Source organism: Pyxicephalus adspersus, chromosome 5, assembly GCF_032062135.1.
Source record: "Pyxicephalus adspersus chromosome 5, UCB_Pads_2.0, whole genome shotgun sequence".
Lineage (NCBI taxonomy): Eukaryota > Metazoa > Chordata > Amphibia > Anura > Pyxicephalidae > Pyxicephalus > Pyxicephalus adspersus.
Window position 1 is genome coordinate 83,749,457 of NC_092862.1, and position 23,764 is coordinate 83,773,220.

Here is a 23,764-nt window from a genome sequence, read left to right on the forward strand (position 1 = left end):
AGGAGCCAGTAAAGCAGCATATCAAATCGGTTGTTAACCCTCAAAACCGGATCATATAGACTTCCGGAGAGGAGAAGAAAAATATGACCTGTCTATGTCCATTCAGAGACCTTGCGTACGGGAGTTTGATCTTGGTGATTTCTTTGAGAATCCTCCAAAGTAATATTCCAGCTTGCTAATAGTTGTTTGCCAACCTCCAAATTGGGCATTGGATAGTTCTTTCCAAGATAGAACACAAGCAATTTTGTCGGGAAGCCCCATTTGTACGGAATTTTCTTTTCCCTCAAAATCCTGGTAATTGGGAAGAAAGCTTTCCGAGCTTGAAGAGTATTTTGAGAGAGATCAGTAAACATCTGAATATGTGTATACGCTATAGGTAATTGTGGTGGTTTTCTAGCTGCATACATCACTTTTTCTTTCATGTGAAAAAAATGTATTCTTATCAAGACATCTCTAAGGGTGTCTGAAGATAAGAAGGAGGGTTTTGGAATACGATGAGCTCTATCAATCAAAAGATCTTTTTCAGAAGCCATAGGAAGCAATTGAAGATTTTGAGTCCATGCAAAGCTCAGCCTAGCTTCCACATGATTCCCTCCCCCCATGAGGATATAGATCAAGGTGAGTCCGGTCTGCTCCCAGGAGACTGGTGAGGCTTCTAAATGCCAGGGGATGGTGGAGTGCATGCAGGGTCAGCATTGTGCTTAATTATTAAGTAATCACCTCTCCCCATGTCTTCATTCTCGGCTGGCGGGTCTATGTCCTTAAAGGCAGACATTGAGATCCTAGTGACCAGGATAAAAAGGTACCTTGAGAAAAGAATTAGAAGATGTCCGCCAACAAACTACGATCCTGGAAACCAGGGTCCAGACAGTAGAAACCTCTACTACCTCTCTGTCCACATGTATGCAGCTGATGGAAAATGCACAGAGACCCCTGCAGAGTTCAATGTCTTCCCCATGCTAAAGGTGGAGAACCAAGAAAACGGACATTGCCACAACAATGTGAAGATTAAAGGTCTACCAGAGGCTACCGCTGGCCCGGTTATAAAAGTAACAGCTATAGCAATATTTAACATCTTGTTGGGGAAACCACTCACTACCCTTATAGAAATTGACCGCATCCACCGTGTACAAGGCCCACACCAAATGGGCTGTGACGCATGTAGATTTCATCTGCAGTATCCATTTTTACTCGGTATACAAAGTCCTTAAGCAGGCGTGGTCCCAGAGATTTTGATGGGGCCAAGATTACCATCATGCGGGATTTATCCAGTTCTACCTTACGTAAACAGAAAATGCTCTTTCCTCTGCAGATAAGGGACGGTAACGCTAAATATAAATAAGAACACCCTTTCCAGTTACTGGTTCTTAAAGGCACGGCGATGCTTACTATACACACACACATGACCACCTACTGTAACTTTTTAGTTTTCTGGATATCCCACCAATCTAGATTCCAACTGGCTAGAGGTTCCACAGGATATGATGCCTAGGCCTCAACCACGCCAGCCATTTCCTGAACGATGAGAAATAGCTTACTCTTGCTGGTTTCTGTAATGTTTTCTTTATCTCAGGAACCTATACTCACCACTCCTTTTGCTCTATATGACTTATTAGCTTATTTTAGCTAAAGATTACAAAGATGTGCAATGTCTACAATTGCAGTTAGGTCCATAAATATTTGGACAGAGACAACTTTTTCTAATTTTGGTTTTGTACATTACCACAATTAATTTTAAATTAAACAAATCAGATGCAGTTGAACTGCAGACTTTCAGCGTTAATTCAGTGGGTGGAACAAAAAGATTGCATAAAAATGTGAGGAAATAAAGCCTTTTTTTAACCCAATCTCTTCATTTCAGGGGCTCAAAAGTACTTGGACTGGCCGTGACAGCCTGTAGTCTTGAACTCATGGACATGACCAGATGCTGGGTTTCCTCCTTTTTTTATGCTCTGCCAGTCCTTTACTGCAGCGGCTTTCAGTTGCTGTTTGTTTGTGGGCCTTTCTGTCCAAAGTTTAGTTTTCAACAAGTAAAATGCATGCTCAATTCGGTTCAGATCAGGTGACTGACTTGGCCATTCAAGAATATTCCACCTCTTTGCTTTATTAAACTCCTGGGTTGCTCTGGATGTATGTTTTGGGTCATTGTCCATCTGTATTATGAAAAGCCTCCCAATCAATTTGACTGCATTTAGCTGGATATGAGCAGACGGTATGTCTTTGAACACCTCAGAATTTATTCGGTTGCTTCTGTCCTGTGTCACATCATCAATAAACACTGGTGTCCCAGTGCCACTTGCAGCCATACACGCCAAAGCCATCACACTGCCTCCTTTTTGTTTTTTTGTTCAACCCACTGAATTAAAGCTAAAAGTCTGCAGTTCAACTGCATCTGAGTTCTTTCATTTAAAATAATTGCGGTAATATACAGAACCAAAATTAGAAAAAAGTTGTCTATATCCAAATATTTAGCGACCTAACTGTACTTGTGTAAGTGAGCCAACCCCCCTGCCCCCTTAGGGATTTCCTCTAAAGGGGGAGTCTTGTCTCATTTTGTGTCTACTAATATGTGTGGTTTGATGTTTATATGTTTGGCTTTAGTTTCAAGCTCATCATTAATGGGGGTCTATACTTAAGTATTTGGCTAATATTTGGCTCCCGCTCCTCCATCCAAACGTCACCCCCTCCCCCTAATAACTTTTCATGAGACCTCGTTTGACGAGCTTTACGTATAGACCATAACATGCCTCTGGTCAAGTTAGTTTCTCTTAACGCTAAAGGTTTAAATGTTCTGAAACGAAAGGCTACACTGAGAGATTTTTCACAGACAAAAAGCTCATGTAGCGTTTCTCCAGGCGACACATTTTAAATAGGATAAGATCCCTTGATTGACTGATCAGAATTATCAGTGGGCTTAGCATAGTGCAGCCACAGATACAAAAGCTAGGGGTGTGCGTGTCCTCCTCTCCAAAACAGTAACATGGCAATTTCAGGAAAGCTGGTTCGATTCAGAAAGCAGGATTTTATTTCTAAAGGGCATATTTGAATCCAAACTGGTAACCTTAGCTAATATATATGATCCTAATGCTAACCAGTTTGAGTTCCTACCAAGAGCTTCCAGCAGATTAGCTGAATTCAGGGAGGGAGTTCTGATTCTACGCGGTGACTTTATTATGTCATGGATGGACCCTCGGGCATTTCTGGTAGTAGGGGTAATGTGCAGTTAACGCAAGTTACTCCATAAATACCAATTGTGCGATATTTCTTGAATATTTTCTTTATCACACCTCTATGCCTTTAGCCCTATCTTTAAAAATGGTTCCAACTCCCTAGTCTGACCATGACACTGTCCTATTATCCCTTTATTCTCTTTATCCCCCTCCAGTGCCATAAACATGGTCTCTAAGGGATTCTTTGTTTCACTATCCCAAGGTGATACTCTCTCTTGATAATTATTTTGCACTTAATGAGGCTTTAGCCTTTACTCTTTTTTTCAGGGTCATTTAATACAGATTGCTTCCTTTAAGGCTAACCCTACACAGCTCAACTTAGTGCTTTTTCTATCAACACAGAATAGAAATTGCACAGAATTGAACCTATGTTTTATTGATGAAGCCGAAAGACATCTTAAATGAGTTGTCACGGATAATGGGGAAGGGGAGGAAAACAGAAGGATAAATACAAGGGACTAGGCCTTCAAAGGCTAGGGAGAAGGAAATGGTCACACCCTATGGACACCCTAACCTAGCCCTGACTCCTGTCAGTATGAATATCCCCTGAGGGTGGGAATATTCATACACTGGAACCTAGGCCCTAGTTGCCCTGAAATGCCCTAGGAATAGTGACTGGGCTTGAGACTACTTGTTCCTTCCCTGATGAAAGAACCAGCGTCTCCATGAGGCCTAGTAACAACAATAGAACAACATAAAACCAAAAGCAGTTCAACTTATCTTAAATAGCAAATGGAGGAGCAGGAACCCTAAAGAGGACAACACACCAGCTCTTCCACATCCCAGAAGTGAATATCAACCGCATAGCATGAAGTGTGGGGCCAGACTAAATGGAGGAGCAGTAATGACCACCAGCTGCAGCTGATACAAGGGGTGTGGTCATTACAAACGACAACACAGAAACAAGTAAAAACAAAGAGACTGTCAGATAACCTCACGTGCAGCTTGTCTCACAGATTTTCTAACCTCAGTCACAGAAGGGATCGTGACATGAGTTCAACACAAATTTTATCTCAAGGTAGACAAGCCAGATTCCCTCCTGGCTAACGTGTTGAGAGATATTGATAAGTCCTACAAACCCTTAAGGTTACAGCTATCCAATGGTATTCTTACCAGTAATCCTGCACATGTCTTGAATATTTTTAAAGGTTTTCTGTCTCAGCTTTACTCCTCCCCCACTGCCATTAATACTTCACTAGCGGAAGATCTCCTTTCCAGGATAACCCTTCCAGATATTCCTCCTTCTCTACTCTCCTTACTGGTGAATGACATAATGCAAACTGAAGTTCTTGCTGCTTTGAATTTTCTCAAAATTGTTAAGAAACCAGGCCCAGATTGTTTCACTGCCAATTAATAAGCTTTTGCTGAAATGTTAGTACCATATCTCACTCATGCATTACACAGCTTGCAACAAGGGTCTGATTTTACTTTATACTCACTGATTGCAACAGTTTGTTTGATTCAGAAGCCTAACACAGATACTACTATTTGGCAAACTACAGGCCCACTTCTTTAATCAACGTAGAAATTAAGATACTGGTTGCAGGGTTAGCAGCTAGGTTTAACCTCCCTAGCGGTATTCCCGAGTGTGACTCGAGGTGGATTTTACCTGCAAATAGCGGTAGCTTTAAACAAAAAAAAAAAAACACTTACCTTTCTCCGTTGTCGTCCCCGCAGGTCCTGGGGATATGTCCTTGCTCCACGATCTCCGGGGTTTCCCAGTGACGTTGTCACATGTCTTGAACTTTGGGGGGGATAAGAAACCAAGAGTGGCTAAAAATGTACTGTATAGACCGAAGGCATATGGTGAATTGAGTCTTCCACATTTTACAAAGTATTGTCAAGAGGCTCAATTGGCCAAACTCACTTTGTACCAATCTGGTCCCAAGGCCCCTCCTTGGGTCTCCTTGAAAGCCAAGACTTTTTCCCTGGGCATCCGGCGTGGCCATCTTCTTTATTATGTCACCCAATACATAACTTCTCTCACACCATACAGGCACCAGATCGGGTCATGTGTCTTCATGAACATGTAAAAAAAAAAAAAAAAACAATGTCCTGTACTGTGCATGCATGAGATCAGCACTTTTTTTACTTTACATTCCAGGAAAGCCCCTTCTGCACATGCCCTCCTAGCATATGTGATGTCTGTACATGTTGCTCTATTGTAAGTGCGGTCCACAACAGTATATATTTTTTTTTTTTTCTTTTTTTTCCTCTCCTCTTTTTCTTTTCTTTTTCTTTTTCTATTTCCCCCCCCCCCCATATGCTCCTCCTTTGTTGCTCTATTGTAAGTGCGGTCCACAACAGTATATATATTTTTTTTCTTTTCTTTTTTTTCCTCTCCTCTTTTTCTTTTCTTTTTCTTTTTCTATTTCACTTTTCTTTGTTTTTAATAATTTTTTTTAATTTTCAAACTTTTAACAAAGGGAAAAAAACGGCAAAAGAAAAACATATACAAAGAAAATGGCACCAATTTTTTATATACCAAATTTAAATATTGATAAAATTTTAAAAAATTATTAAATTACAAATGAAAAAACATCAAACAATTTAAATATGTGAAAGGTTAAAATTTCAATACAATTGAGACAGGTAAGTACATAGTATTTGTTCTACATAGTTATCACAAATCGAGTGGTTTCCCTTGGTAACACTTTTCACACAGTCTTCTCTGCTCAATCAAATCAATATCATATAAGATAAATATTGTAAATGAATTTCTTTACGATGTATACTCGTATAACAAATACTACATGTTTGTGACTATAATTTTCTCAGACTATCAGTATTTAATTGTGGTATATACAAAAGAAAATCAATTTTTGGTTCTGATTTATTGGTATTCTTTTTTTTTTGTTTTTTTTTTTTTTTTTTTTTTTTTTTTTACTTTTGAGGGGTGTAAACCAAAATCAATAATAGGTTTTTGTTTTGAAATCAGAGATTTGGTCCCAGGCACCAATTACTGTGTAAGGAAAAAAAAAATACAAACATACCAAAAACAAACTGATGAATACAGCTTGTACAGTACAGAACCCTTCCAGTTCATAGTAAAAACAAGGTATAGAAGGTGTTGAATATTGCTACCAGGGTTTCCACACAGAAACTTCTGGTGTTATTAAGTCAGGGCACTCGTTAGTTTCACATTAACTAGCAATATTGTTTATTTAGGTTTCACTTAAAAAATGGGTAATAATTGCTTCCTCCAATTACTTGCTAATAATTTGAATTGCCTATTAGTAAAGTTTGGTGGCTCAAAGTGTAACAGAGCAAGCTGGAATGGTGGTAACATTCATTGAACAAGAGGCTGTCTTGGACCAGGCCCCCGGAACCAGTTCTTAACTGATTGTGAACGTCTTATTCTCTCTCCCAATGGGAAACATATTTATGTACATAAGGATTAGTTATCTTATTAGGCTCATTATAAAATTTAGAAATGAGTTTGTGACCTGCAGGGTCTTTAAACAAATATGATCTGTCGATATTTTGAACGGGCAGTCTTTGTATTGAGTCAAAGATTTAAACCAGTGACCTAATTGCAAATATCTAAAGTACTCTTTCCCTAGAATCTCATAAGTGTTTTGAATATTTTCCCAGCTAAGTACTTCTGACCTATCCAACTAAGAATAGACATTGAAATATTTGTGGTCAGTTCTTTTTCAGCTTTTCAGTCTTTTATCTTTTCAAGGTTCTGGGTTGGATTCGTAATGGAGAATCTATGCTAAATGCTGGTCTCATTACGGCAAGCTCACTGCAGGAAGCCGAGCAACTACAAAGAGAGCATGAACAGTTCCAGCATGCCATAGAGGTAAGCCCTCCATTATGCATTCTCATAATAAAAATGTTAAATGGTTAATGTGTCCGTAGGCACACTAAGTCATTTTTAGGTTATTGACTTGCAGTGAAAAGTATGCCAATAAAGGGATATCAAGGTTGTAGGAATAGTAATGTCTATTTGCCAAGTCTATTATATTGATAATAAGAGGAAGGAGGACAAAAGATGGCTTTTTAGCAATTTCTTTAGTGAGAACAAAAAATGGTTACATATTCATACAGAGACAAACATATACATAAAATTTAGTGTAAAGTGGGCGTATCATTGTATCATCATCATAGGTCACAGGACCTATCTTCTTCGAAGTGATGAAAATTTGTCTCATTTCGCTTAATTGCTTCCTCAGGGGATACTGTGCAAAAGGAGGAGTAGCCAAGATCTTTTGTGTGAATTAGCATGAGTACTCCATTAATTTTAGGAGTATGGAGACTTCAATTAACTTTCCCAAAGGATGGTTCCCTATTTGCTGTTGATGGGAAGTGGGAAGAATGAGATGCCTGCACCCAGCTTTTTGGAAGAGTTTCCCTCCATTTTCCCAGCACCATTTTGAGAAACCCCGTCACCATTCACAATTATTTTTGAAGAACAACTGGATTACCAAGTGTAATCACTCTGATCCCTTGGCAGACTGAAACATGTTTGCCTGTATTTCCCTGTATTTAGTGTCATGCATCTTTTTGGTAAACACCCAGCAAAACATAAATCTGACAACTGCAGGTTTTACTTGAGGACTTTTCAGTAACTGAAGAAAAGAGTTCCGATCTCATGCATGCGTAGAGAAAGCAGCACTTAATTTTTAGTTACAGCAGGCTACGTTGCCCATTTTTGCGCCTTTGCAGTGTGGGATAGGATGATGTAGCCAAAAGAAGGAAGAAGATGGCGGTTGGAGTGAAGGGGGATTCCAGGATGTTGTGCGACCTAATTAGGCCAAGTATGGAGGGATTGGAGGCTCTGCAATAGTAAAGGTAAGTGGTGATTTTTATTTTGAGTACAGTTCTGCTTTAAGGTAAGATTGTGATTCAAAAATGAAAACACGATGGACCTAAATGAACTCTTACTAGAAACCTAGCAAAGGGTTGGGGACTAAGTTGCATGACATCAATGATCTATACTATAGGGAGAAACTATAAGGGATCCAGTGGAATCAAGTCATCAAGTGTATTTTTTTATCTCCTTAAAGGAAATAACTAGGGATGAAAGAAGAGTGGGAGTGGATCAAACAGCCACTCGAAGGATAGCCTTCCAGGAATATAAATGGATTTGCCACACTTGTGTTCAAATCTCATCCAGCCTAGGACAGGACCAAACATATGCAACATAGATCCCACATCATTTTTGCATTTCCAGCATCAATTTAAAGAAGGGTAGTATTTACGCAGCATCTCAGTGGTGTTCTGTACATGCAGGTCAGAAATTTTAATAATTAGTGCCTCCTAGGTAGTCTAACATTTAGAGCACATAAATTCAAAAACTGCATGGAGTTGTCAAAAATTTGTAGGGAGTATTGAGTGGAAGCTTGACCAGAAACTCTTCTGAGAAATAATTTAATGGAACACCTTGAAATGTTCTGTCTACACCAGTTGATGTAGTCTGGAAAAGTGTGACGTAGACAGCAGTATGGTACTGTAATGGTTCTGGAAATCCTATGCCCCCCATTAACATTCAAAGTCTCAGGTTTCTCGAAAATTGATTTTATAATTAAAGAAAGGATTGACATAGTTTCTCTACCAAAATAAGTAAAGACATCTAAGGTAATTTTATAAGGAAAAGATCATCTGCACTGACATGATCCCCTGGATGTCAGCATTAGCCTTGGAGTCATCATTAAATTAATAGGGGTGAGGACCACTTGACAAGTGGTGTTTGAGATCTGGAGCGGTTTTAAGCAAATATGGTTCATTTTCACCAACAAAGGTTGAGTAAATATACTGTGTCAATGGAGAGGAGCAAGGTTGGTATGGATCTAGAACACGGGTGGGCAAACTTTTTGACTCGGGCCACAATGGGTTCCAAAATTTGCCGGGCCAGGATCAGATGGATGGAGTGCTGGAGTGTGAACTAATAATAATGACATGGAAAAACTATTACATAAAAGATTTTGGCCCTTAACAGGTAGCAAAACATGAATATGTAAGGCTTATTGTCCAAATTATTTTCAATTATTTTAACATTCTTTGAAACACTTAAATTTCACAAGTTTTACCACTGGATTCACAACATAATTAAGCTGCAATACAGGTTTACACAGAGCTTCCTGATGGATAATGCAGTAAAGGAAAATATTATCCTGGTCGGGGTTTTCCTCTTTCATTTTATGCTGGATTCTTTTCAGCAGCCCAACGTTTTTTCCAGGTAAATTTGGCGATCCATCTGTGGTGACATTTGCAAGTTTACTCCCAGGTAGCTCCATTCTCTCGACAGCAGCAGACATCTGGTCATACAAGTCCTCTCTCCGCCTTTTTTTCTTTTAGGGACTCCATGGTCAAAAACACCTGTTATCTCAAAACTGTCGTTAATCTCTCGGATTACAATTAGGAGCTGAGCAGTGTCTTTTATGTCGTTACTTTCATTCAGTGCCAATGAATAAAACTTAAAGGACACCACCTTTTTTCTTTAACTCGCTGGCTATCTCTTTGTCAATCTGTTCCACACGGCGATTCACTGACCTGCGTAATAAATGTATTTTTTTCAAACTTGGCTTTGATCTCCAGACACAACAGATCTGCTGTTTCTACCATGCTTTCTTTCAATAACTATCCTTTGAAGAAAGGATTGCTAGCCTTTGCTAATTTGAACGCCAGCATAAAACTTACCCTGGTCTTTAACTCTTGAATTGCAATTAGTCGGTGCAAAAAATTTTGCAGATTCTGTAAATTAGCTGTCAACCTCTGTGCAGTAGCCACCAGTTCTTGCATTAACTGCTTGCCAGCGTATTTGGCCTGCTGTGTGGTAAAGTTACGACTGATGTTGTATTCTTTGAAAAGTTTCTTGGCATATCAGACATACAGCCATACAGCCGTTGGTCAGACTTCTGTGAAAAAATATTTTGTTGTCCACTCCTTAAGCACTCATTAAGCACTCGGCAGCCACTGTCCACTTTTTTCTTTGGTCCGCTCATTCTTACAAAAGGGCTCAGAAAAAGTGCAGTAGAGCAGTGGTCGCCAAGTTGTCACATGCACACCGAGAGGGATGTCACTAATGTGACATCATGATGACATAACCTCGCCCACTTTCCCATCGCAGATCGGAGCCCAATAGCAGAGTGGGCAGGTTGTCCCGGCCACTTCCCCTCTCTGTGGTCTGTGGCCCCTCAGCGGATTCCTGACTCCGCTCGGGGTGGTCCTGACCAGTGCATCCCCTCAGCGGATTCCTGATTCAGGAAGTAGTTTCAGCAACTACTATAGATTGCTTTAAGAAAAAGCCGGATGCTTTTCTAGAAGCACAGAATATAACTGGGTATTAAAGCTTTAAAGTAAAAATAACAGTGACTTGTTGATCCAGGGAACTTCCGATTGCCTCATGCTGTTTAAGAAAATTTTACCAGGGTTTTTTTTTGCCTTCCTCTGGACCAACTATGTCTTATAGGGTTTTATATCTAGGATTCTAGGATATGTTTATTTCCCTAGTGGTTGAACTTGATAGACCTATGTGTTTTTTCAACCTAACCCTACTATGTAACTATGTAGGAAAAAATTGTTACCATTGCAACCTAGAACCTAGGATTTACTATTCCTAAAGTTAATTGTGTATTTAGTACATCTGCACCACACCACAAGAGAAAAAAAAAATACATATATCTCTCCAAATACAATTTTAAAAATTACTACCTGTATAACTTGTTAGAAACAACTGTTAGTTAGCTCAAGTTTAGACCAATATTTTGCCAGGGAAAAAAAAAGTGTGTGTGTATGTAAATATAAATATGCTGGCGGGCTGCAAGATGGCCGCTTTATTTAATTGCTCTTCATCTGCGGGAGCTGTTAGCGACTAACACAGCAACTTTTCCCCTGCATTGCCAGGTCTAAAGATAGTTACTAGTTGCCTTCGAGTACTGGTACCTGGAAAAGATGACAAAGCGGAAGAAAACGAAACCGGAGCCGCGGAAACTCACCAGCTTCTTTAAGACGCAGGACGCGACAGACTCACAAGATGGCGCGGGATCGAGGCCTACCTCTCCTTCAGCTCCGGATTCTCTGTCTTCACTATCCTCAGCGGACACCGGATCTCCCTGTGTGGACCGCTTGAGTCCTGTTTCTGGTGAGTCGCCCGGCTCTGTAAAAACCTTCCAGATTAACTCGGATACCCATGCAGCTGAATTGCAACCTCCATTATTTAGTCCTCAGGTTGATGATATGATACCTAGGCCCATTGGCTTATCCAACCTTACCATTGAAGATTTTCCTGTGCACCATAAAGAGCTTTCAATCCCTATCATGAAGGAAATGATGCTTTCCCTAAAGCACTCTTTACATCAAGATATGGCTAGCATGTTCACTCAAATCAAGTTATCTATTACACAACATGAAAAGAGAATCCAGCATTTAGAAAAGAAACTTGACGAATTCTCCCATGCTCATAATGGTTTGGTTGATGCTCATAGTGACCAGAGCACAGATATACAATGGATCAAACAGAAACTTGCTGATATAAAAGATAGATCAAGAAGGAATAATATTAAAATCAGAGGGATCCCTGAAGCAATTGCCTTAAGAGAATTAACAGGCTTTATCACGGCTTATTTCAAATGTTTACTTCCTATGGCTTCCGAAAGCGATCTCCTGATTGATAGGGCACATCGAATTCCAAAACCCTCTTTTCTGTCTCTGGACATCCCAAGAGATGTTTTGATTAGAGTTCATTTTTTTCATATGAAAGAGAAAGTGATGTATGCGGCTAGAAAACCACCACCGTTACCTGTGTATACACACATCCAGATGTTTACTGATCTGTCTCAAAATACGCTTCAAGCTAGAAAAGCCTTTTTCCCGATTACCAAGATTTTGAGAGAAAAGAAAATCCCGTACAAATGGGGCTTCCCCACAAAATTGATTGTGTTCTACTTGGGAAAAAATTACCCGATGCCCAATAGAGAAGCTGGTAGACAACTTCTAACAAGTTGGAACATCGATTTGGAAGATTTTCAAAAAACTCACCAAGCTAAGACCCCTACACGCATGGTCTCAGAGTGGACATAAATAGTCCCTGCTCGTTTTTTTCTTCTATTTTTTCTAGATGTCTAAGTGATCCGGTTATGAAGGTGAAAAACCAGCTTATTATGTTGAACTGTTGGCTCCTTCTATTTGTCTAGATTTAAGGTTTTCCTGAAGGAGTGCCTTGAATTGGTTCTTACCCCTCCACGAGAAACCAAAGCAGAGTTTATCTGCCCATTGACCTGGAGTGTTCCAGGATGTTCTTATTTGTTTTTTGTTTTTTCTTTCTCTTTTGTTTTTGTTTAATTTTTTATTTTTAAATGCCAAGCTGCGCCAGCCTCGCCTCACAAATGCTCACAGTATCCACCAAGAGATAAATAAATGTTTCTTCAATTGTTATGGGTATTCAGTTTTTGTCTATCAACACTAGAGGATTGAATAATCCCTTTAAAAGGGCATCACTTTTACGGGAAGCTCAAAATCACAAGGCAGATATCATCTTTGTACAAGAATCACACTTTGCACAAGGCAAAATACCCAATTGGAAACCGAGGAGATTTCCCTATCTTTATATGGCAAATGCAACTAAGAAAAAATGTGGTGTTTTTATAGGAGTGAAGGACTCTGTGCGTTTTCAATATCTCAATCATCTGGAGGATCCTCAAGGAAGATTCATTATCTTGGTGTGCCAAATAAATAATATCAGCTTTACTCTGGTGAATGTTTATGCCCCAAACACAAAACAAAACCAATTTCTTTCGAAACTTAAAGCTAAGATCTCGAAGGTTCGGCAAGGTAATCTGCTTATAGGTGGGGACTTTAACGCTACAGGAGACTATACGATGGACTCATCCACCTCACCCAAACGATCTCCACCTCAGTTGGCGACTTTTTTTTCGAATCACCATTTATATGATGTTTGGAGGTGTCAACACAGTACAGAAAGAGATTATTCTTATTTTTCGGTTTCACACTTCTCTTATTCAAGGATTGATTATTTCCTTACTGACTTTTGGTCACTGCAGAAGATTAAATCCTCATCAATAGGAACAATTTCTTGGTCGGATCATGCACCTGTGTTGAATTTGTAGACTCTCCGTTTTTACCTGGCAATTTGTAGAAATTCAACACATTTCTACTGTCACATCCGAAAATGGCTCAACAAGTGGAAGAAGCACAAAGCCTGTTTTTTGATGTAAACGACTTGGAGGAGACTGATCGCTTCACTCTATGGAATGCTCATAAAGCATTTATAAGAGGGGTTTGTATAAAAATTTGCTCCTATGAAAAAAAACAAAGGCAAAAGCAAATCCTAGATCTCCTTCAGCGTATTAAATCTAATGATGCTATCAATAAAAAATCCCCATCTCAGATTCTGTCTAATGCAATAATTAATGATAGACATCAATTAAGATCACTCTTGATCTATAAATTTGAAAAATCCCAACATATATTTAAAGCAAAGCAATACGCTTTACATAACAAAGCGGGAGCATATTTGGCAGGTCGTCTTAAACCCCGACATTTTAGATCAAAAATATGTGCTTTAAAAGATCTAATATCTCAAAAACTCTGCTATAGTCCTACTGATATAGCTGCTGCATTTAAAAATTATTATTTTTCTTTTTATAATCTGGCTGAAGACCCTTTAACTCAACCCAGTATAGAACATATAAATAAGTTTCTGAGTAAAGTAAATTTGCCAAAACTCTCCCCTGAACAAAATGTTTCTTTATCAGCCCCTTTTACAGCTCAAGAGATAATAAAAGTGATTAAATCACTTCCCAATAAAAAGTCCCCGGGAGCGGATGGATTTCCCAATGAATATTACAAGATATCTTCCCATAAATTGATACACAAATGGGACAAGACAGGGCTGTCCACTCTCTCCTGTTGTATTTATATTGTTGCTTGAACCACTTGCGGAATGTATACGTTCTAATATGCAGATATTCGGAGTAAAGATAGGTAACAGAGTTCATAAGATTATTCTATTTGCGGATGATATTGTCTTAATGCTTACCCAACCTGAAGTGTCGTTGAAAGCTGTTCAAGCATTGCTAGACGATTTTTCCAAGATCTCCTACTATAAAGTTAATGCCTCTAAAGCTACATACACACTTCCAATTATTATCGTTGGAAAACGAACGACGAACGTTCATGCACGATATATATAAACGATCGTATAGCACCGATCCTGCACATAGAGTTAACGACACGATCGTTCGTAGATATTGTACACACAATAGATACGATCGTTTGAGCGATAGAGGAACTATGTGCACGACAGGAAAGTGAACGGACGTTCGTTCATCACGCATGCGCTGAACATGGACGATCAACGAACGACCGTACACACGAACGATGTTCAACGATCGTCGCCCAATCCGATCGGTCGGTCCGGTGGTTCGTTTCCAGCGACTTTCCTCGTTCGTCGGCGTCGTTGGTTACTTTTTTACGAACGATTTTTTGCCCAATCGATCGTTCGACGTTCGATTGGAACGATAAAAATTGGAAGTGTGTACGCACCTTAAGTCTCAAATAATGGGTATATACACGTTCCAGCATATTTGAACGGGCAGCACGGTGGCTCAGGGGTTAGCACTCCGGCCTTTGCAGCGCTAGGTCCCAGGGTCGATCCCCAGCCAGGACATTATCTGCATGGAGTTTGCAGGTTCTCCCCGTGTCTGCGTGGGTTTCCTCCGGGTACTCCGGTTTCCTCCCACATCGCAAAAACATGCAGTTAGGTTAACTGGCTTCTCCCTAACAATTGACCTTAGACTATAATAATCACATATGACTATGGTAGGGAAATTAGATTGTGAGCTCCTTTGAGGGACAGTTAGTGACACGACTATGGACTATGTACAGCGCTGCGTAATATGATGGCGCTATATAAATACTGTATAATAATAATAATAATTTGAAACTCTCTATTAAAACCCATTTCCCTTATATGTGGGAGAATAAGGCAATTAAATTTTTAGGTATTCAAATTCCGCCTAGCATATCACAACTATTTCAAGTTAACTTTCCTCCTTTAGTGACAGCAATATCCACAGAATTGGAAAAATATAAGAAAATTGAAATTTCTATGGCAGGTAGAGTTGCAACGGTAAAGATGTTTATTTTGCCCAAGATCTTGTACTTTTTACGCACTCTTACAATTTTTCTCCCTAAACAATATATTAGATCACTGCAGAGCCTGCTCTCGAATTTTATATGGAAAGGGAAAAGACCTAGGTGCGCATTCCAAATACTCAAAAGAAATAAGAAATTTGGAGGAATGGGGATAGCAAATCTAAATTACTATTATAAGGCTTCAGTTCTATCCCAGATTTATGACTGGTGGAACTTGTCCCCGCAGAAGTTGTGGGTTGAGATGGAGCAACACTTACTGGCTATCCCCAGTATGAAACACCTACCGATAGCTATTAAGCTGGGATACTCTGTACCCGTTTCTCTGTACCCTACTATTCAAGTTACCCTTAAGTGTTGGAGAGATTTTAACCTACTCTCCTCTACTTCAGGATCTCATTTGATTATATACCCTGATCTACAAGTTCTGGAAGTATTCATTCCACAGCTTAACTTAACAAGATGGGTGAGCGGTGGTATTTGTGAGCTAAGAGATATTTTTACTTCCTGTGGTATCAAATCGTTTGATGATTTGCAGGCAGAATACCAGTTAGCTGATACTGAACATTATACCTATTGGAGAATCAGACATTTAGTTAAAAAGATTAACCTTCAGCGTGAGTTACATATACATATATCGTTGAACCATCTTTTCAAGTACCTATATCAAACAAAAATAGTATAACTAAATATTACAATTTGCTTAATGGAAACTTAGAGTTTTCCCATTCTACTAATATGCACAGATGGACTAAAAATTTGGGTATAAATTATACCCCTATTGATTGGGCTGCCGCTATCAGAGATACCTATAAAGCTACTAGATGTGAAAACCATTGGGATCTCTTTCAACGAACACTTAATTTCTGGTATTTGACTCCCTATAAGCTGTCTAACTTTTCTGACTCCCACTCGGCACAATGTTGGAGAAATTGCGGTGAAATAGGATCGTTGCCACATATTTTTTGGTATTGTAAATCTCTTAGATCCTACTGGAATCGTATATTCCAATTGATCTTTGATATCACATCTATACAAATTTTACCTACACCTGAGCTGGTTATTCTGCATTTAGATACAGGACGGTTCTCTACTCATACCAGATCTATTATTATTCAGATTCTTTTACTAGCAAAAATGCATATTACCAAATTATGGAGGAACACTCAAATTCCTAACCATAAAGATGTAATAGCGGACCTGAATCTTTGCTGTGCGTATGAAAAGACAGTTGCTATTCTAAACTCCAATTATGACAAATTTTTTATTAAGTGTGAACTTTGGCTTTTTCGTTCTTCCTGTAACATTGATTGTTAGTTGATAGACGATTTATGGTGGATTCTGTGCTTAAGTTTAACTTGATTCTGTATTTTTTTTTTTTTGTATTGGCTGGACAAATTGGTATTTTATATGTTTAGATCTTTGTATTTTCTATATCTGCTCTCTCTTTCTCTTTTCTAAAGTTCTAAATTCTCTTTTTCCTTCCCTATTTTTTTTTTATTTGTTATATTTTCTGTTTATTTTGTATTATATGTATGTTTTGTTATGTCATATATTAAAAATTTGCTAATAAAGAATTATTGAACTATAAAATTAAATATATATATATATATATATATATATATATATATATATATATATATATATAATTAAATGGCCGATATAGAGAACTCTTTCATTATTCACTTTAAGGTCATCACAAAGAACAAGGTGACACACTGCGTCTGGAAGAAAATAAACTTATTCTCCAGATAGGGAAGGGATTCTTCACAGTAAGGTCTGTGGAATAGTGAAAGTAGTTTCAGCAAGTACTATAGATTGCCTTTAGAAAAACTGAACTAGTAGGTATAGGTGGTAATCTAAGTTTATGGATGTTCTTCAGAGATCTATGTGCTAACCCTTAGTATTAAATATCAGAAAACATATTTGTGAAGGAAAGAAAAGCAGGTTTTTTTGCACAAAAAAACTGTATTTGGTGTACAATTTATCATAAAGATATAAATGTACTACATAAACATAAATGTTATTTAACATGTGCCACGGTATTTTCTTGTGGTACAAGATATACAGATTAGGCTTCAAAAAGTCACAAAATATAATGTATAATGAAATAGGTTTGACAGTTTTGAGGTTGGACCACAATATTATCTTGAGGTCCACCAAATGTCAAATTGGCCCTAGGGGGCGCTAGACGTGCTTCATCTCAACACAACATATACATTCTATTGCCATACAATTATATAACCATTGGATCATGTTGATGGTTGTACCCGACGCGTTTCGCCTTATTAGGCTTCCTCAGGGCTAATAGTTTGGCAACATGTGTTTGGCACTTGTAGTATTTGTATCTAAATCAATAAAAATATGGTTATTAATTAAATGTACTATTTATGGGTGTCCTAATATTACATAGATATTGACTATTTTCAAAATAATACGGTATATATTTTTATATAGATGGGTTATAGACAGACCCATCCGTATATAAAAAAAAGAGACATTTTTTAATTAGAAAAGTCTTAAGATATTCTTAGAAAATATGAATCGCCTACAGATTAATGGGAGTACATTACTATTTAACTGGTGTATAAAAACTCACATGATCCTTGTGGAGTAATGAATTCTGCTTACTGCAAATGTTTTAAAGTGATGACAATCTTCTCAGCACAAGGAACAGTGTAGTAATAAGTATGCAAAAGGATTAAGTATCTAAAAAATAGATATAAAATACAAATGTACCTCAAAGAGTAATACATTGTTTTTGTAAGTCCTAAAACTTATTAGGAATAGTTTCTGGAACAATATGGTGTTAGATATTACCTTAATATCAAGATACTGGCAAACTCCAGGCATCCAGAGTATTAGTTGTATAGTCAGAATGTTGGCAGATGCCAGGTAAACAAAGTCCCAATTGTAACTGATGGTTGGCGTGCAGAGAAGCAGGGAGATCAAGAGAACCCCGCTCCATTTAAAGGACGGCTTTCCCAGGACCTCCCCCACTGCGCCCGTGCATGTAGCCGGCGTCCGTGGAATCCCCAGAAGCTGGCTGGACGACGTGGCGACCCCCCCTCACCCATGTCTAACAACAGAGAGGAGGAGGGCAGACCCGTGACCCATCCAGGCTCAGCGCTGCAGCCTGTCAGAGATCGGAGCAGGGCAGCATATGCGCGGAGGCAGAACTCCACATCAAGGTTAGGAGTGGGGCAAAACTAAGGGGCACCCATATGATAATGAGTGCCCCCATCCCCGCAAGTCGGGTTGGAGAGGGGGGCCTCCACCCCCTGCCAGAAACAAAGGAACATGGATAATAAGAAAATGCCCAAATAATGACAATATGAATGTAAATAAACCAAGATTATTAACCAAGTTATACATACAATTTGGAAGACACACAGTAATGATTTATTATAACAGCAGTATATATCTGTAACAACAATAGATAAACAACTTTACACAGTATGTATAAGTACTCTAGTTTTACATTTATAAAAAATAGCCCAAAAAGTTTATATACATGATTGTAACATATGGATAGGATCTATATGTGCGTTTTGGACAAATATGTACATAATCAATTCGAAAGGGGGAGTTTTAGTGGGTTTACTTTCCCTTATAAATCATAGTAAAGGGTCATCACAGAAACGGTTTAAAACTAAAAGTGTCATTTAGGCCAGGAAAATAATTGGCCTTTAAGAGGAAAATCCATTTAGTTTCTGATTGTAGAAGTTTTTTTTATCAAAATCGCTTCCTCTGGGGCTAGATGGTACTTACTCCAGGGCAGCAAAGGTGATGCAGTGTGTATCAAATTGATGTACCGTTCCAACATGATAACTGACAGGGGTAGTCATTTTGCCATTCTTAATCAGATAAAGGTGTTCATATATCCGTTTACGCAATGGTCTTTTAGTTTTCCCTACGTAAAACCTTCCGCAGGAACGGGTGATTAAATAGATGATACCAGATGATTGACAATTTACGTGATAGTGAATTTTGTGTATAGTGCCATTGGGTAATTTGAGTGCTTGATTCTCTAGAATCCAGTCGCACTGGTTACAAGAGCCGTACTTGAAGGTTCCAAAGATCTTAGTGTGTTCTATATTGGTAGTGTGTTCTATATATGCTGCTATATAGCGCTATATGTGCCTGTGTTTCTGGCAGGGGGTGGGATGCTGCTCTGCTCTGATCTCTGACAGGCTGCAGCGCTGAGCCTGGATGGGTCATGGGTCTGCCCTCCTTCTCTCTGTTGAATGACGTGGGGGTGGGGGGGGGGGGGGGGGGCGCAATACGTCGTCCCTCGGGCTTGACGTCGTCCAGCTGGCTTCTGGGGATGCCGGCTACGTGCATGTTCGCGATGGGGGAGGTCCTGGGAACGCCGTCCTTTAAGTGGAGCAGCCTTCTCTTGATCTCCCTGCTCCCCTGCACGCCAAACATCAGTTACAATCGGGACTTTGTTTACCTGGCATCTACCAACATTCTGACTTTACAAATAATACTCTGGACACCTGGAGTTTGCCAGTATGGTGATAGGTAAGGACTTACAAAAACAATTTATTACTCTTTAAGGTACATTTGTATTTTATATCTATTTTTTAGATACTTAATGTTTTTGCATACTTATTACTACACTGTTCCCTGTGCTGAGGAGATTGTCATCACTTTAAAACATTTGCAATAAGCAGAATTCATTACTCCACAAGGATCATGTGAGTTTTAATACACCAGTTAAATAGTAATGTACTCCCATTAATCTGTAGGTGATTCATATTTTCTAAGAATATTATTTTGAAAATAGTCAATATCTATGTAATATTAGGACACGCATCAATAGTACATTTAATTAATACCATATTTTTTATTGATTTACATACAAATACTACAAGTGCCAAACACAAGTTGCCAAACTTTTAGCCCTGAGGAAGCCTAATAAGGCGAAACGCGTTGGGTACAACCATCAACATGATCAACATGATCCAATGGTTATATAATTGTATGGCAATATATTGTATATGTTGTGTTGAGATGAAGCATGTCTAGCACCCCCTAGGGCCAATTTTACATTTGGTGGACCCCAAGATAATATTGTGGTCCAACCTCAAAACTGTCAAACCTATTTCATTATACGTTGTATTTTGTGACTTTTTGAAGCCTAATCTGTATATCTTGCACCACAAGAAAATATTGTGGTACATGTTAAATGCAATTTATTATGTTTATGTAGTACATTTATATCTTTATGATAAATTGTACACCAAATACAGTTTTTTTTTTTGTGCAAAAAACCCTGCTTTTCTTTCCTTCACAAATATGTTTTCTGTCTTTAGAAAAAGCTGGGTGCTTTGCTAGAAGCACAGAATTTAACTAGGTATTAATGTTTTAAAGTAATGACAACAGAGACTGTTGATCCAGAGCATATCCAATTGCCTCACAAAATCAGGAATGATGTTTTTTAAGCAGTTTTTTTCCCCATCCAAGGTAACCCTATATTTGCTATTCTGCCAAGTTCATCCTAAATTATCTTAAAAAGAGGTAAGTAATTAGTCTTATATTGATCTTTGCTAGAATAGTTTAAAGCTGTTCCTAAATATGGCAGAGCGGTTTGGACACAGGTAAAAGGGAACTTTATTTGATTAGAAAGTTTGTAAAGTTGGAGAATTACCTACATTTATAATATTGTATTTTGATGAGTTAATTTTGTAGTAGCTTAATAGTTAGCATTAGTGGTTCCAGGAACAAACCATCTCCGTCAAAGTGAGAATGACATCATCAGCAAAATGACATGGGCATCCTTGTTAACTTGAATACCTTTAATTTCATTATTTGATCTAATCATTTGTGCTAGTGCTTCCATAGCCTAAAAGAAAAGGATCGGTGACAACGGGCATCCTTGCCTTGTTTCATTAGAGATAGAAAGCAGAGAATACAACGTATTGATATATAAATTTGAGCTGTAGCGACTGTATACAAAGCTATAATGGCCGACAAAATTGTACCCTGAAAACCAAATTCCATAAGCTTTTTTCTAAGATTACCCCAACATGGAAAAGATCCATAGATTATAGCAAAATGTAAAACTTTGTTTAAGCAGTCGAATAGGGTATGCATAAAAGATTTATAGTACTCTTATGTAAATCCATCTGTACCTGCACATTTATTACAAGGAAATAATTTTTTTTTACTGTCTCTAGCTCTTTATAGGAAAAAGGTCTATTAATGTCTTCAAGTTGATAAGATAATTTAGGTAGATTTGCAAGTTAAAAAAAAAACAAAATCAGGGTATGGCTGAGGGGTTTTGTTGTTTTTTAAATTAAAACTTATAAAAAAATTATTCGCTGAAAACATTAGCTATATCTTGTGGGTTATTAATTTTGCTTTTAGTACCTGGGTGTTGGATAAAGGCCAGTTTGTTCCTAATTTTAGTTATTAGCTGCTAATAATTTGCCAGCTTTGTTTGCTTGTCTGTAATATTTTGATTTTAAGGCTTCAAACAATCTCCTTGTTTAGCAATTAGGAGAAGTTGTAAGTGGGATCTGCTTTTATAAAGTTCCTCAGAGAGAGACAGTATGTTTAGAGTTATTTAATGATTTGAAAACTCTAATCGTATCAATCAACAATTCCATTTGTTTTGATCTTTTTTTTTTTTTTTCCTCTCCTTTGAGGCTAATATTAAAAGAATACCTTCTCTATGCTTCATGAGAACACCACAAACGCTTAGGGTCTATTTCTGGTGCATTGTTGAATTTGAAAAATTTTTGTACATGAGGTACAAAAAACATTTTTTCAGAGCCTTGTATGGTTAATGTTGCTCTTCCTATAAAAGAATTGCGATAGGTGCATGGTCAGACCAGGTTATATTGTGGATCTCCGCGGAGGTAACTGACTGGAGTGTCCATTTATCCATCAAATATAAGTCAATCCTGGAGTACGATTGCTGAGGTATCCAATAGAATGTGTAGACATTTCCATACATCAAAGAGGTTCACTTGGTATAGTAATGGAGAGAGTGTAGACCTAAATTTGTTTTTCTTGTTGGAACTGTCCAAGGAGGCATTTGGAATACAAATATTGAGCCTTGTTGTATTTTCTGTTTTTTTTTTTTTTTCCTAGAATTTTCATCACAAAAGTGAATGGATGGACGTTGGGTGCATAAATGTTGATTAAAATATGAGTAACATTGTTGATTGAGGCAACAAGTATAATATACTGACCTTGCTGATCAAGTTCAATATGAATAGGAGAGAAGGTGACGTTTGGGTTGATAGCAATAGACTCCTTTTTTCTTCTTAGAGAATCTAGCATTGTGTGTATATGGGGCTAATTTTTGGTGTAAAAATATGGTGTGTTGGTTAAACAGAATTTCATGTATACAGAATATACTGCACCTTTTTAATTTTCATGCTTCTTCCATAGTGCATTGCGTTTGTAAGGGCCGCTAGGTGTTTTAGCATTATAGAAACTATATGTAGGACCATAGTACTGTTTAGTTAACTGTTTGGAGTTGAATATTTTCTTTTAAACCTTTCATCTTTGGGAATCTTTTGACCAGTGAACTGCAAAAAGGCGAAAGGAGAAGGATGACACAGACGTCATCAGACATGAAAAAAAAAAAAAAACTAAAGAATTTACCACACAGCATCATACTGCAAGTAATAGTTGTGGGGTAAAGAATAAGGCACTTTACCACCAGGAATTGTAGATAATCAAAAAAAAAGAGTAAAAAATATGAAGTCCTCCGTATAAGAAATATCACAATTGAATTCATTCAGAAATCAATTTCTATCATGTCAAGATTTTTCTCCATTTGGAAAGTGTTATTTAAGTATATTTTATCTGCATAAATATGAAAATTATATTCCTATCAATGCATATAGATATTCAATTAAAGAAGGTTCATGCACAAATAATAGCTAGTCATTCAAACAGTTTAATTAAGAAAACAAGGTAAGACAAAATACACAGCAATATTATCAGATACTTAAACATATAGGAACTTGAATCAATGTCACATATATATATCACATGAACATCAAGTTGTTAGAAGTAACCCCTACAACAACCCAGTAACTACTTAGTACAAAATACATCAAAACAATATAGAAATAATAGCATAAACATATACAAAGACATATACCAAACAATATAAATATGAAATTCAGGAATGTGTATAGCTACCTGCTAAGATGTTGTTGGGTACCCCAGGTGCAAGATTCCCTAAGAAGACTCCCATCATTCCCTTGCTCTTTTTTTTCCTTTGTTCTATTCCAGCTCCCCTTTTTATATATTTAAGTCCCATTAGGTAACATTGGGACTCCTTGATTGGTTCGTGGGTGTGCTTGGTACAATGACCATCAGTTGGCACCCACCCCAATAGATTGGGATTGGTTACTGTCATTTGATGAACCTCCCAACTAAATTTG

At 38.0% G+C, this 23,764-nt stretch overlaps 1 protein-coding gene across 1 annotated transcript in view; it reads left to right on the plus strand.

The window, feature by feature from the left end:
• The window catches only part of TRIO (trio Rho guanine nucleotide exchange factor), a gene marked incomplete at its 5' end in the record, with an annotated part of 463,708 nt that overhangs the window by 124,286 nt on the left and 315,658 nt on the right, over positions 1-23,764 (plus strand). The window contains 1 exon segment of the mRNA XM_072411970.1: positions 6,916-7,035. Within this exon segment, the coding sequence (XP_072268071.1) occupies positions 6,916-7,035 (120 nt within the window).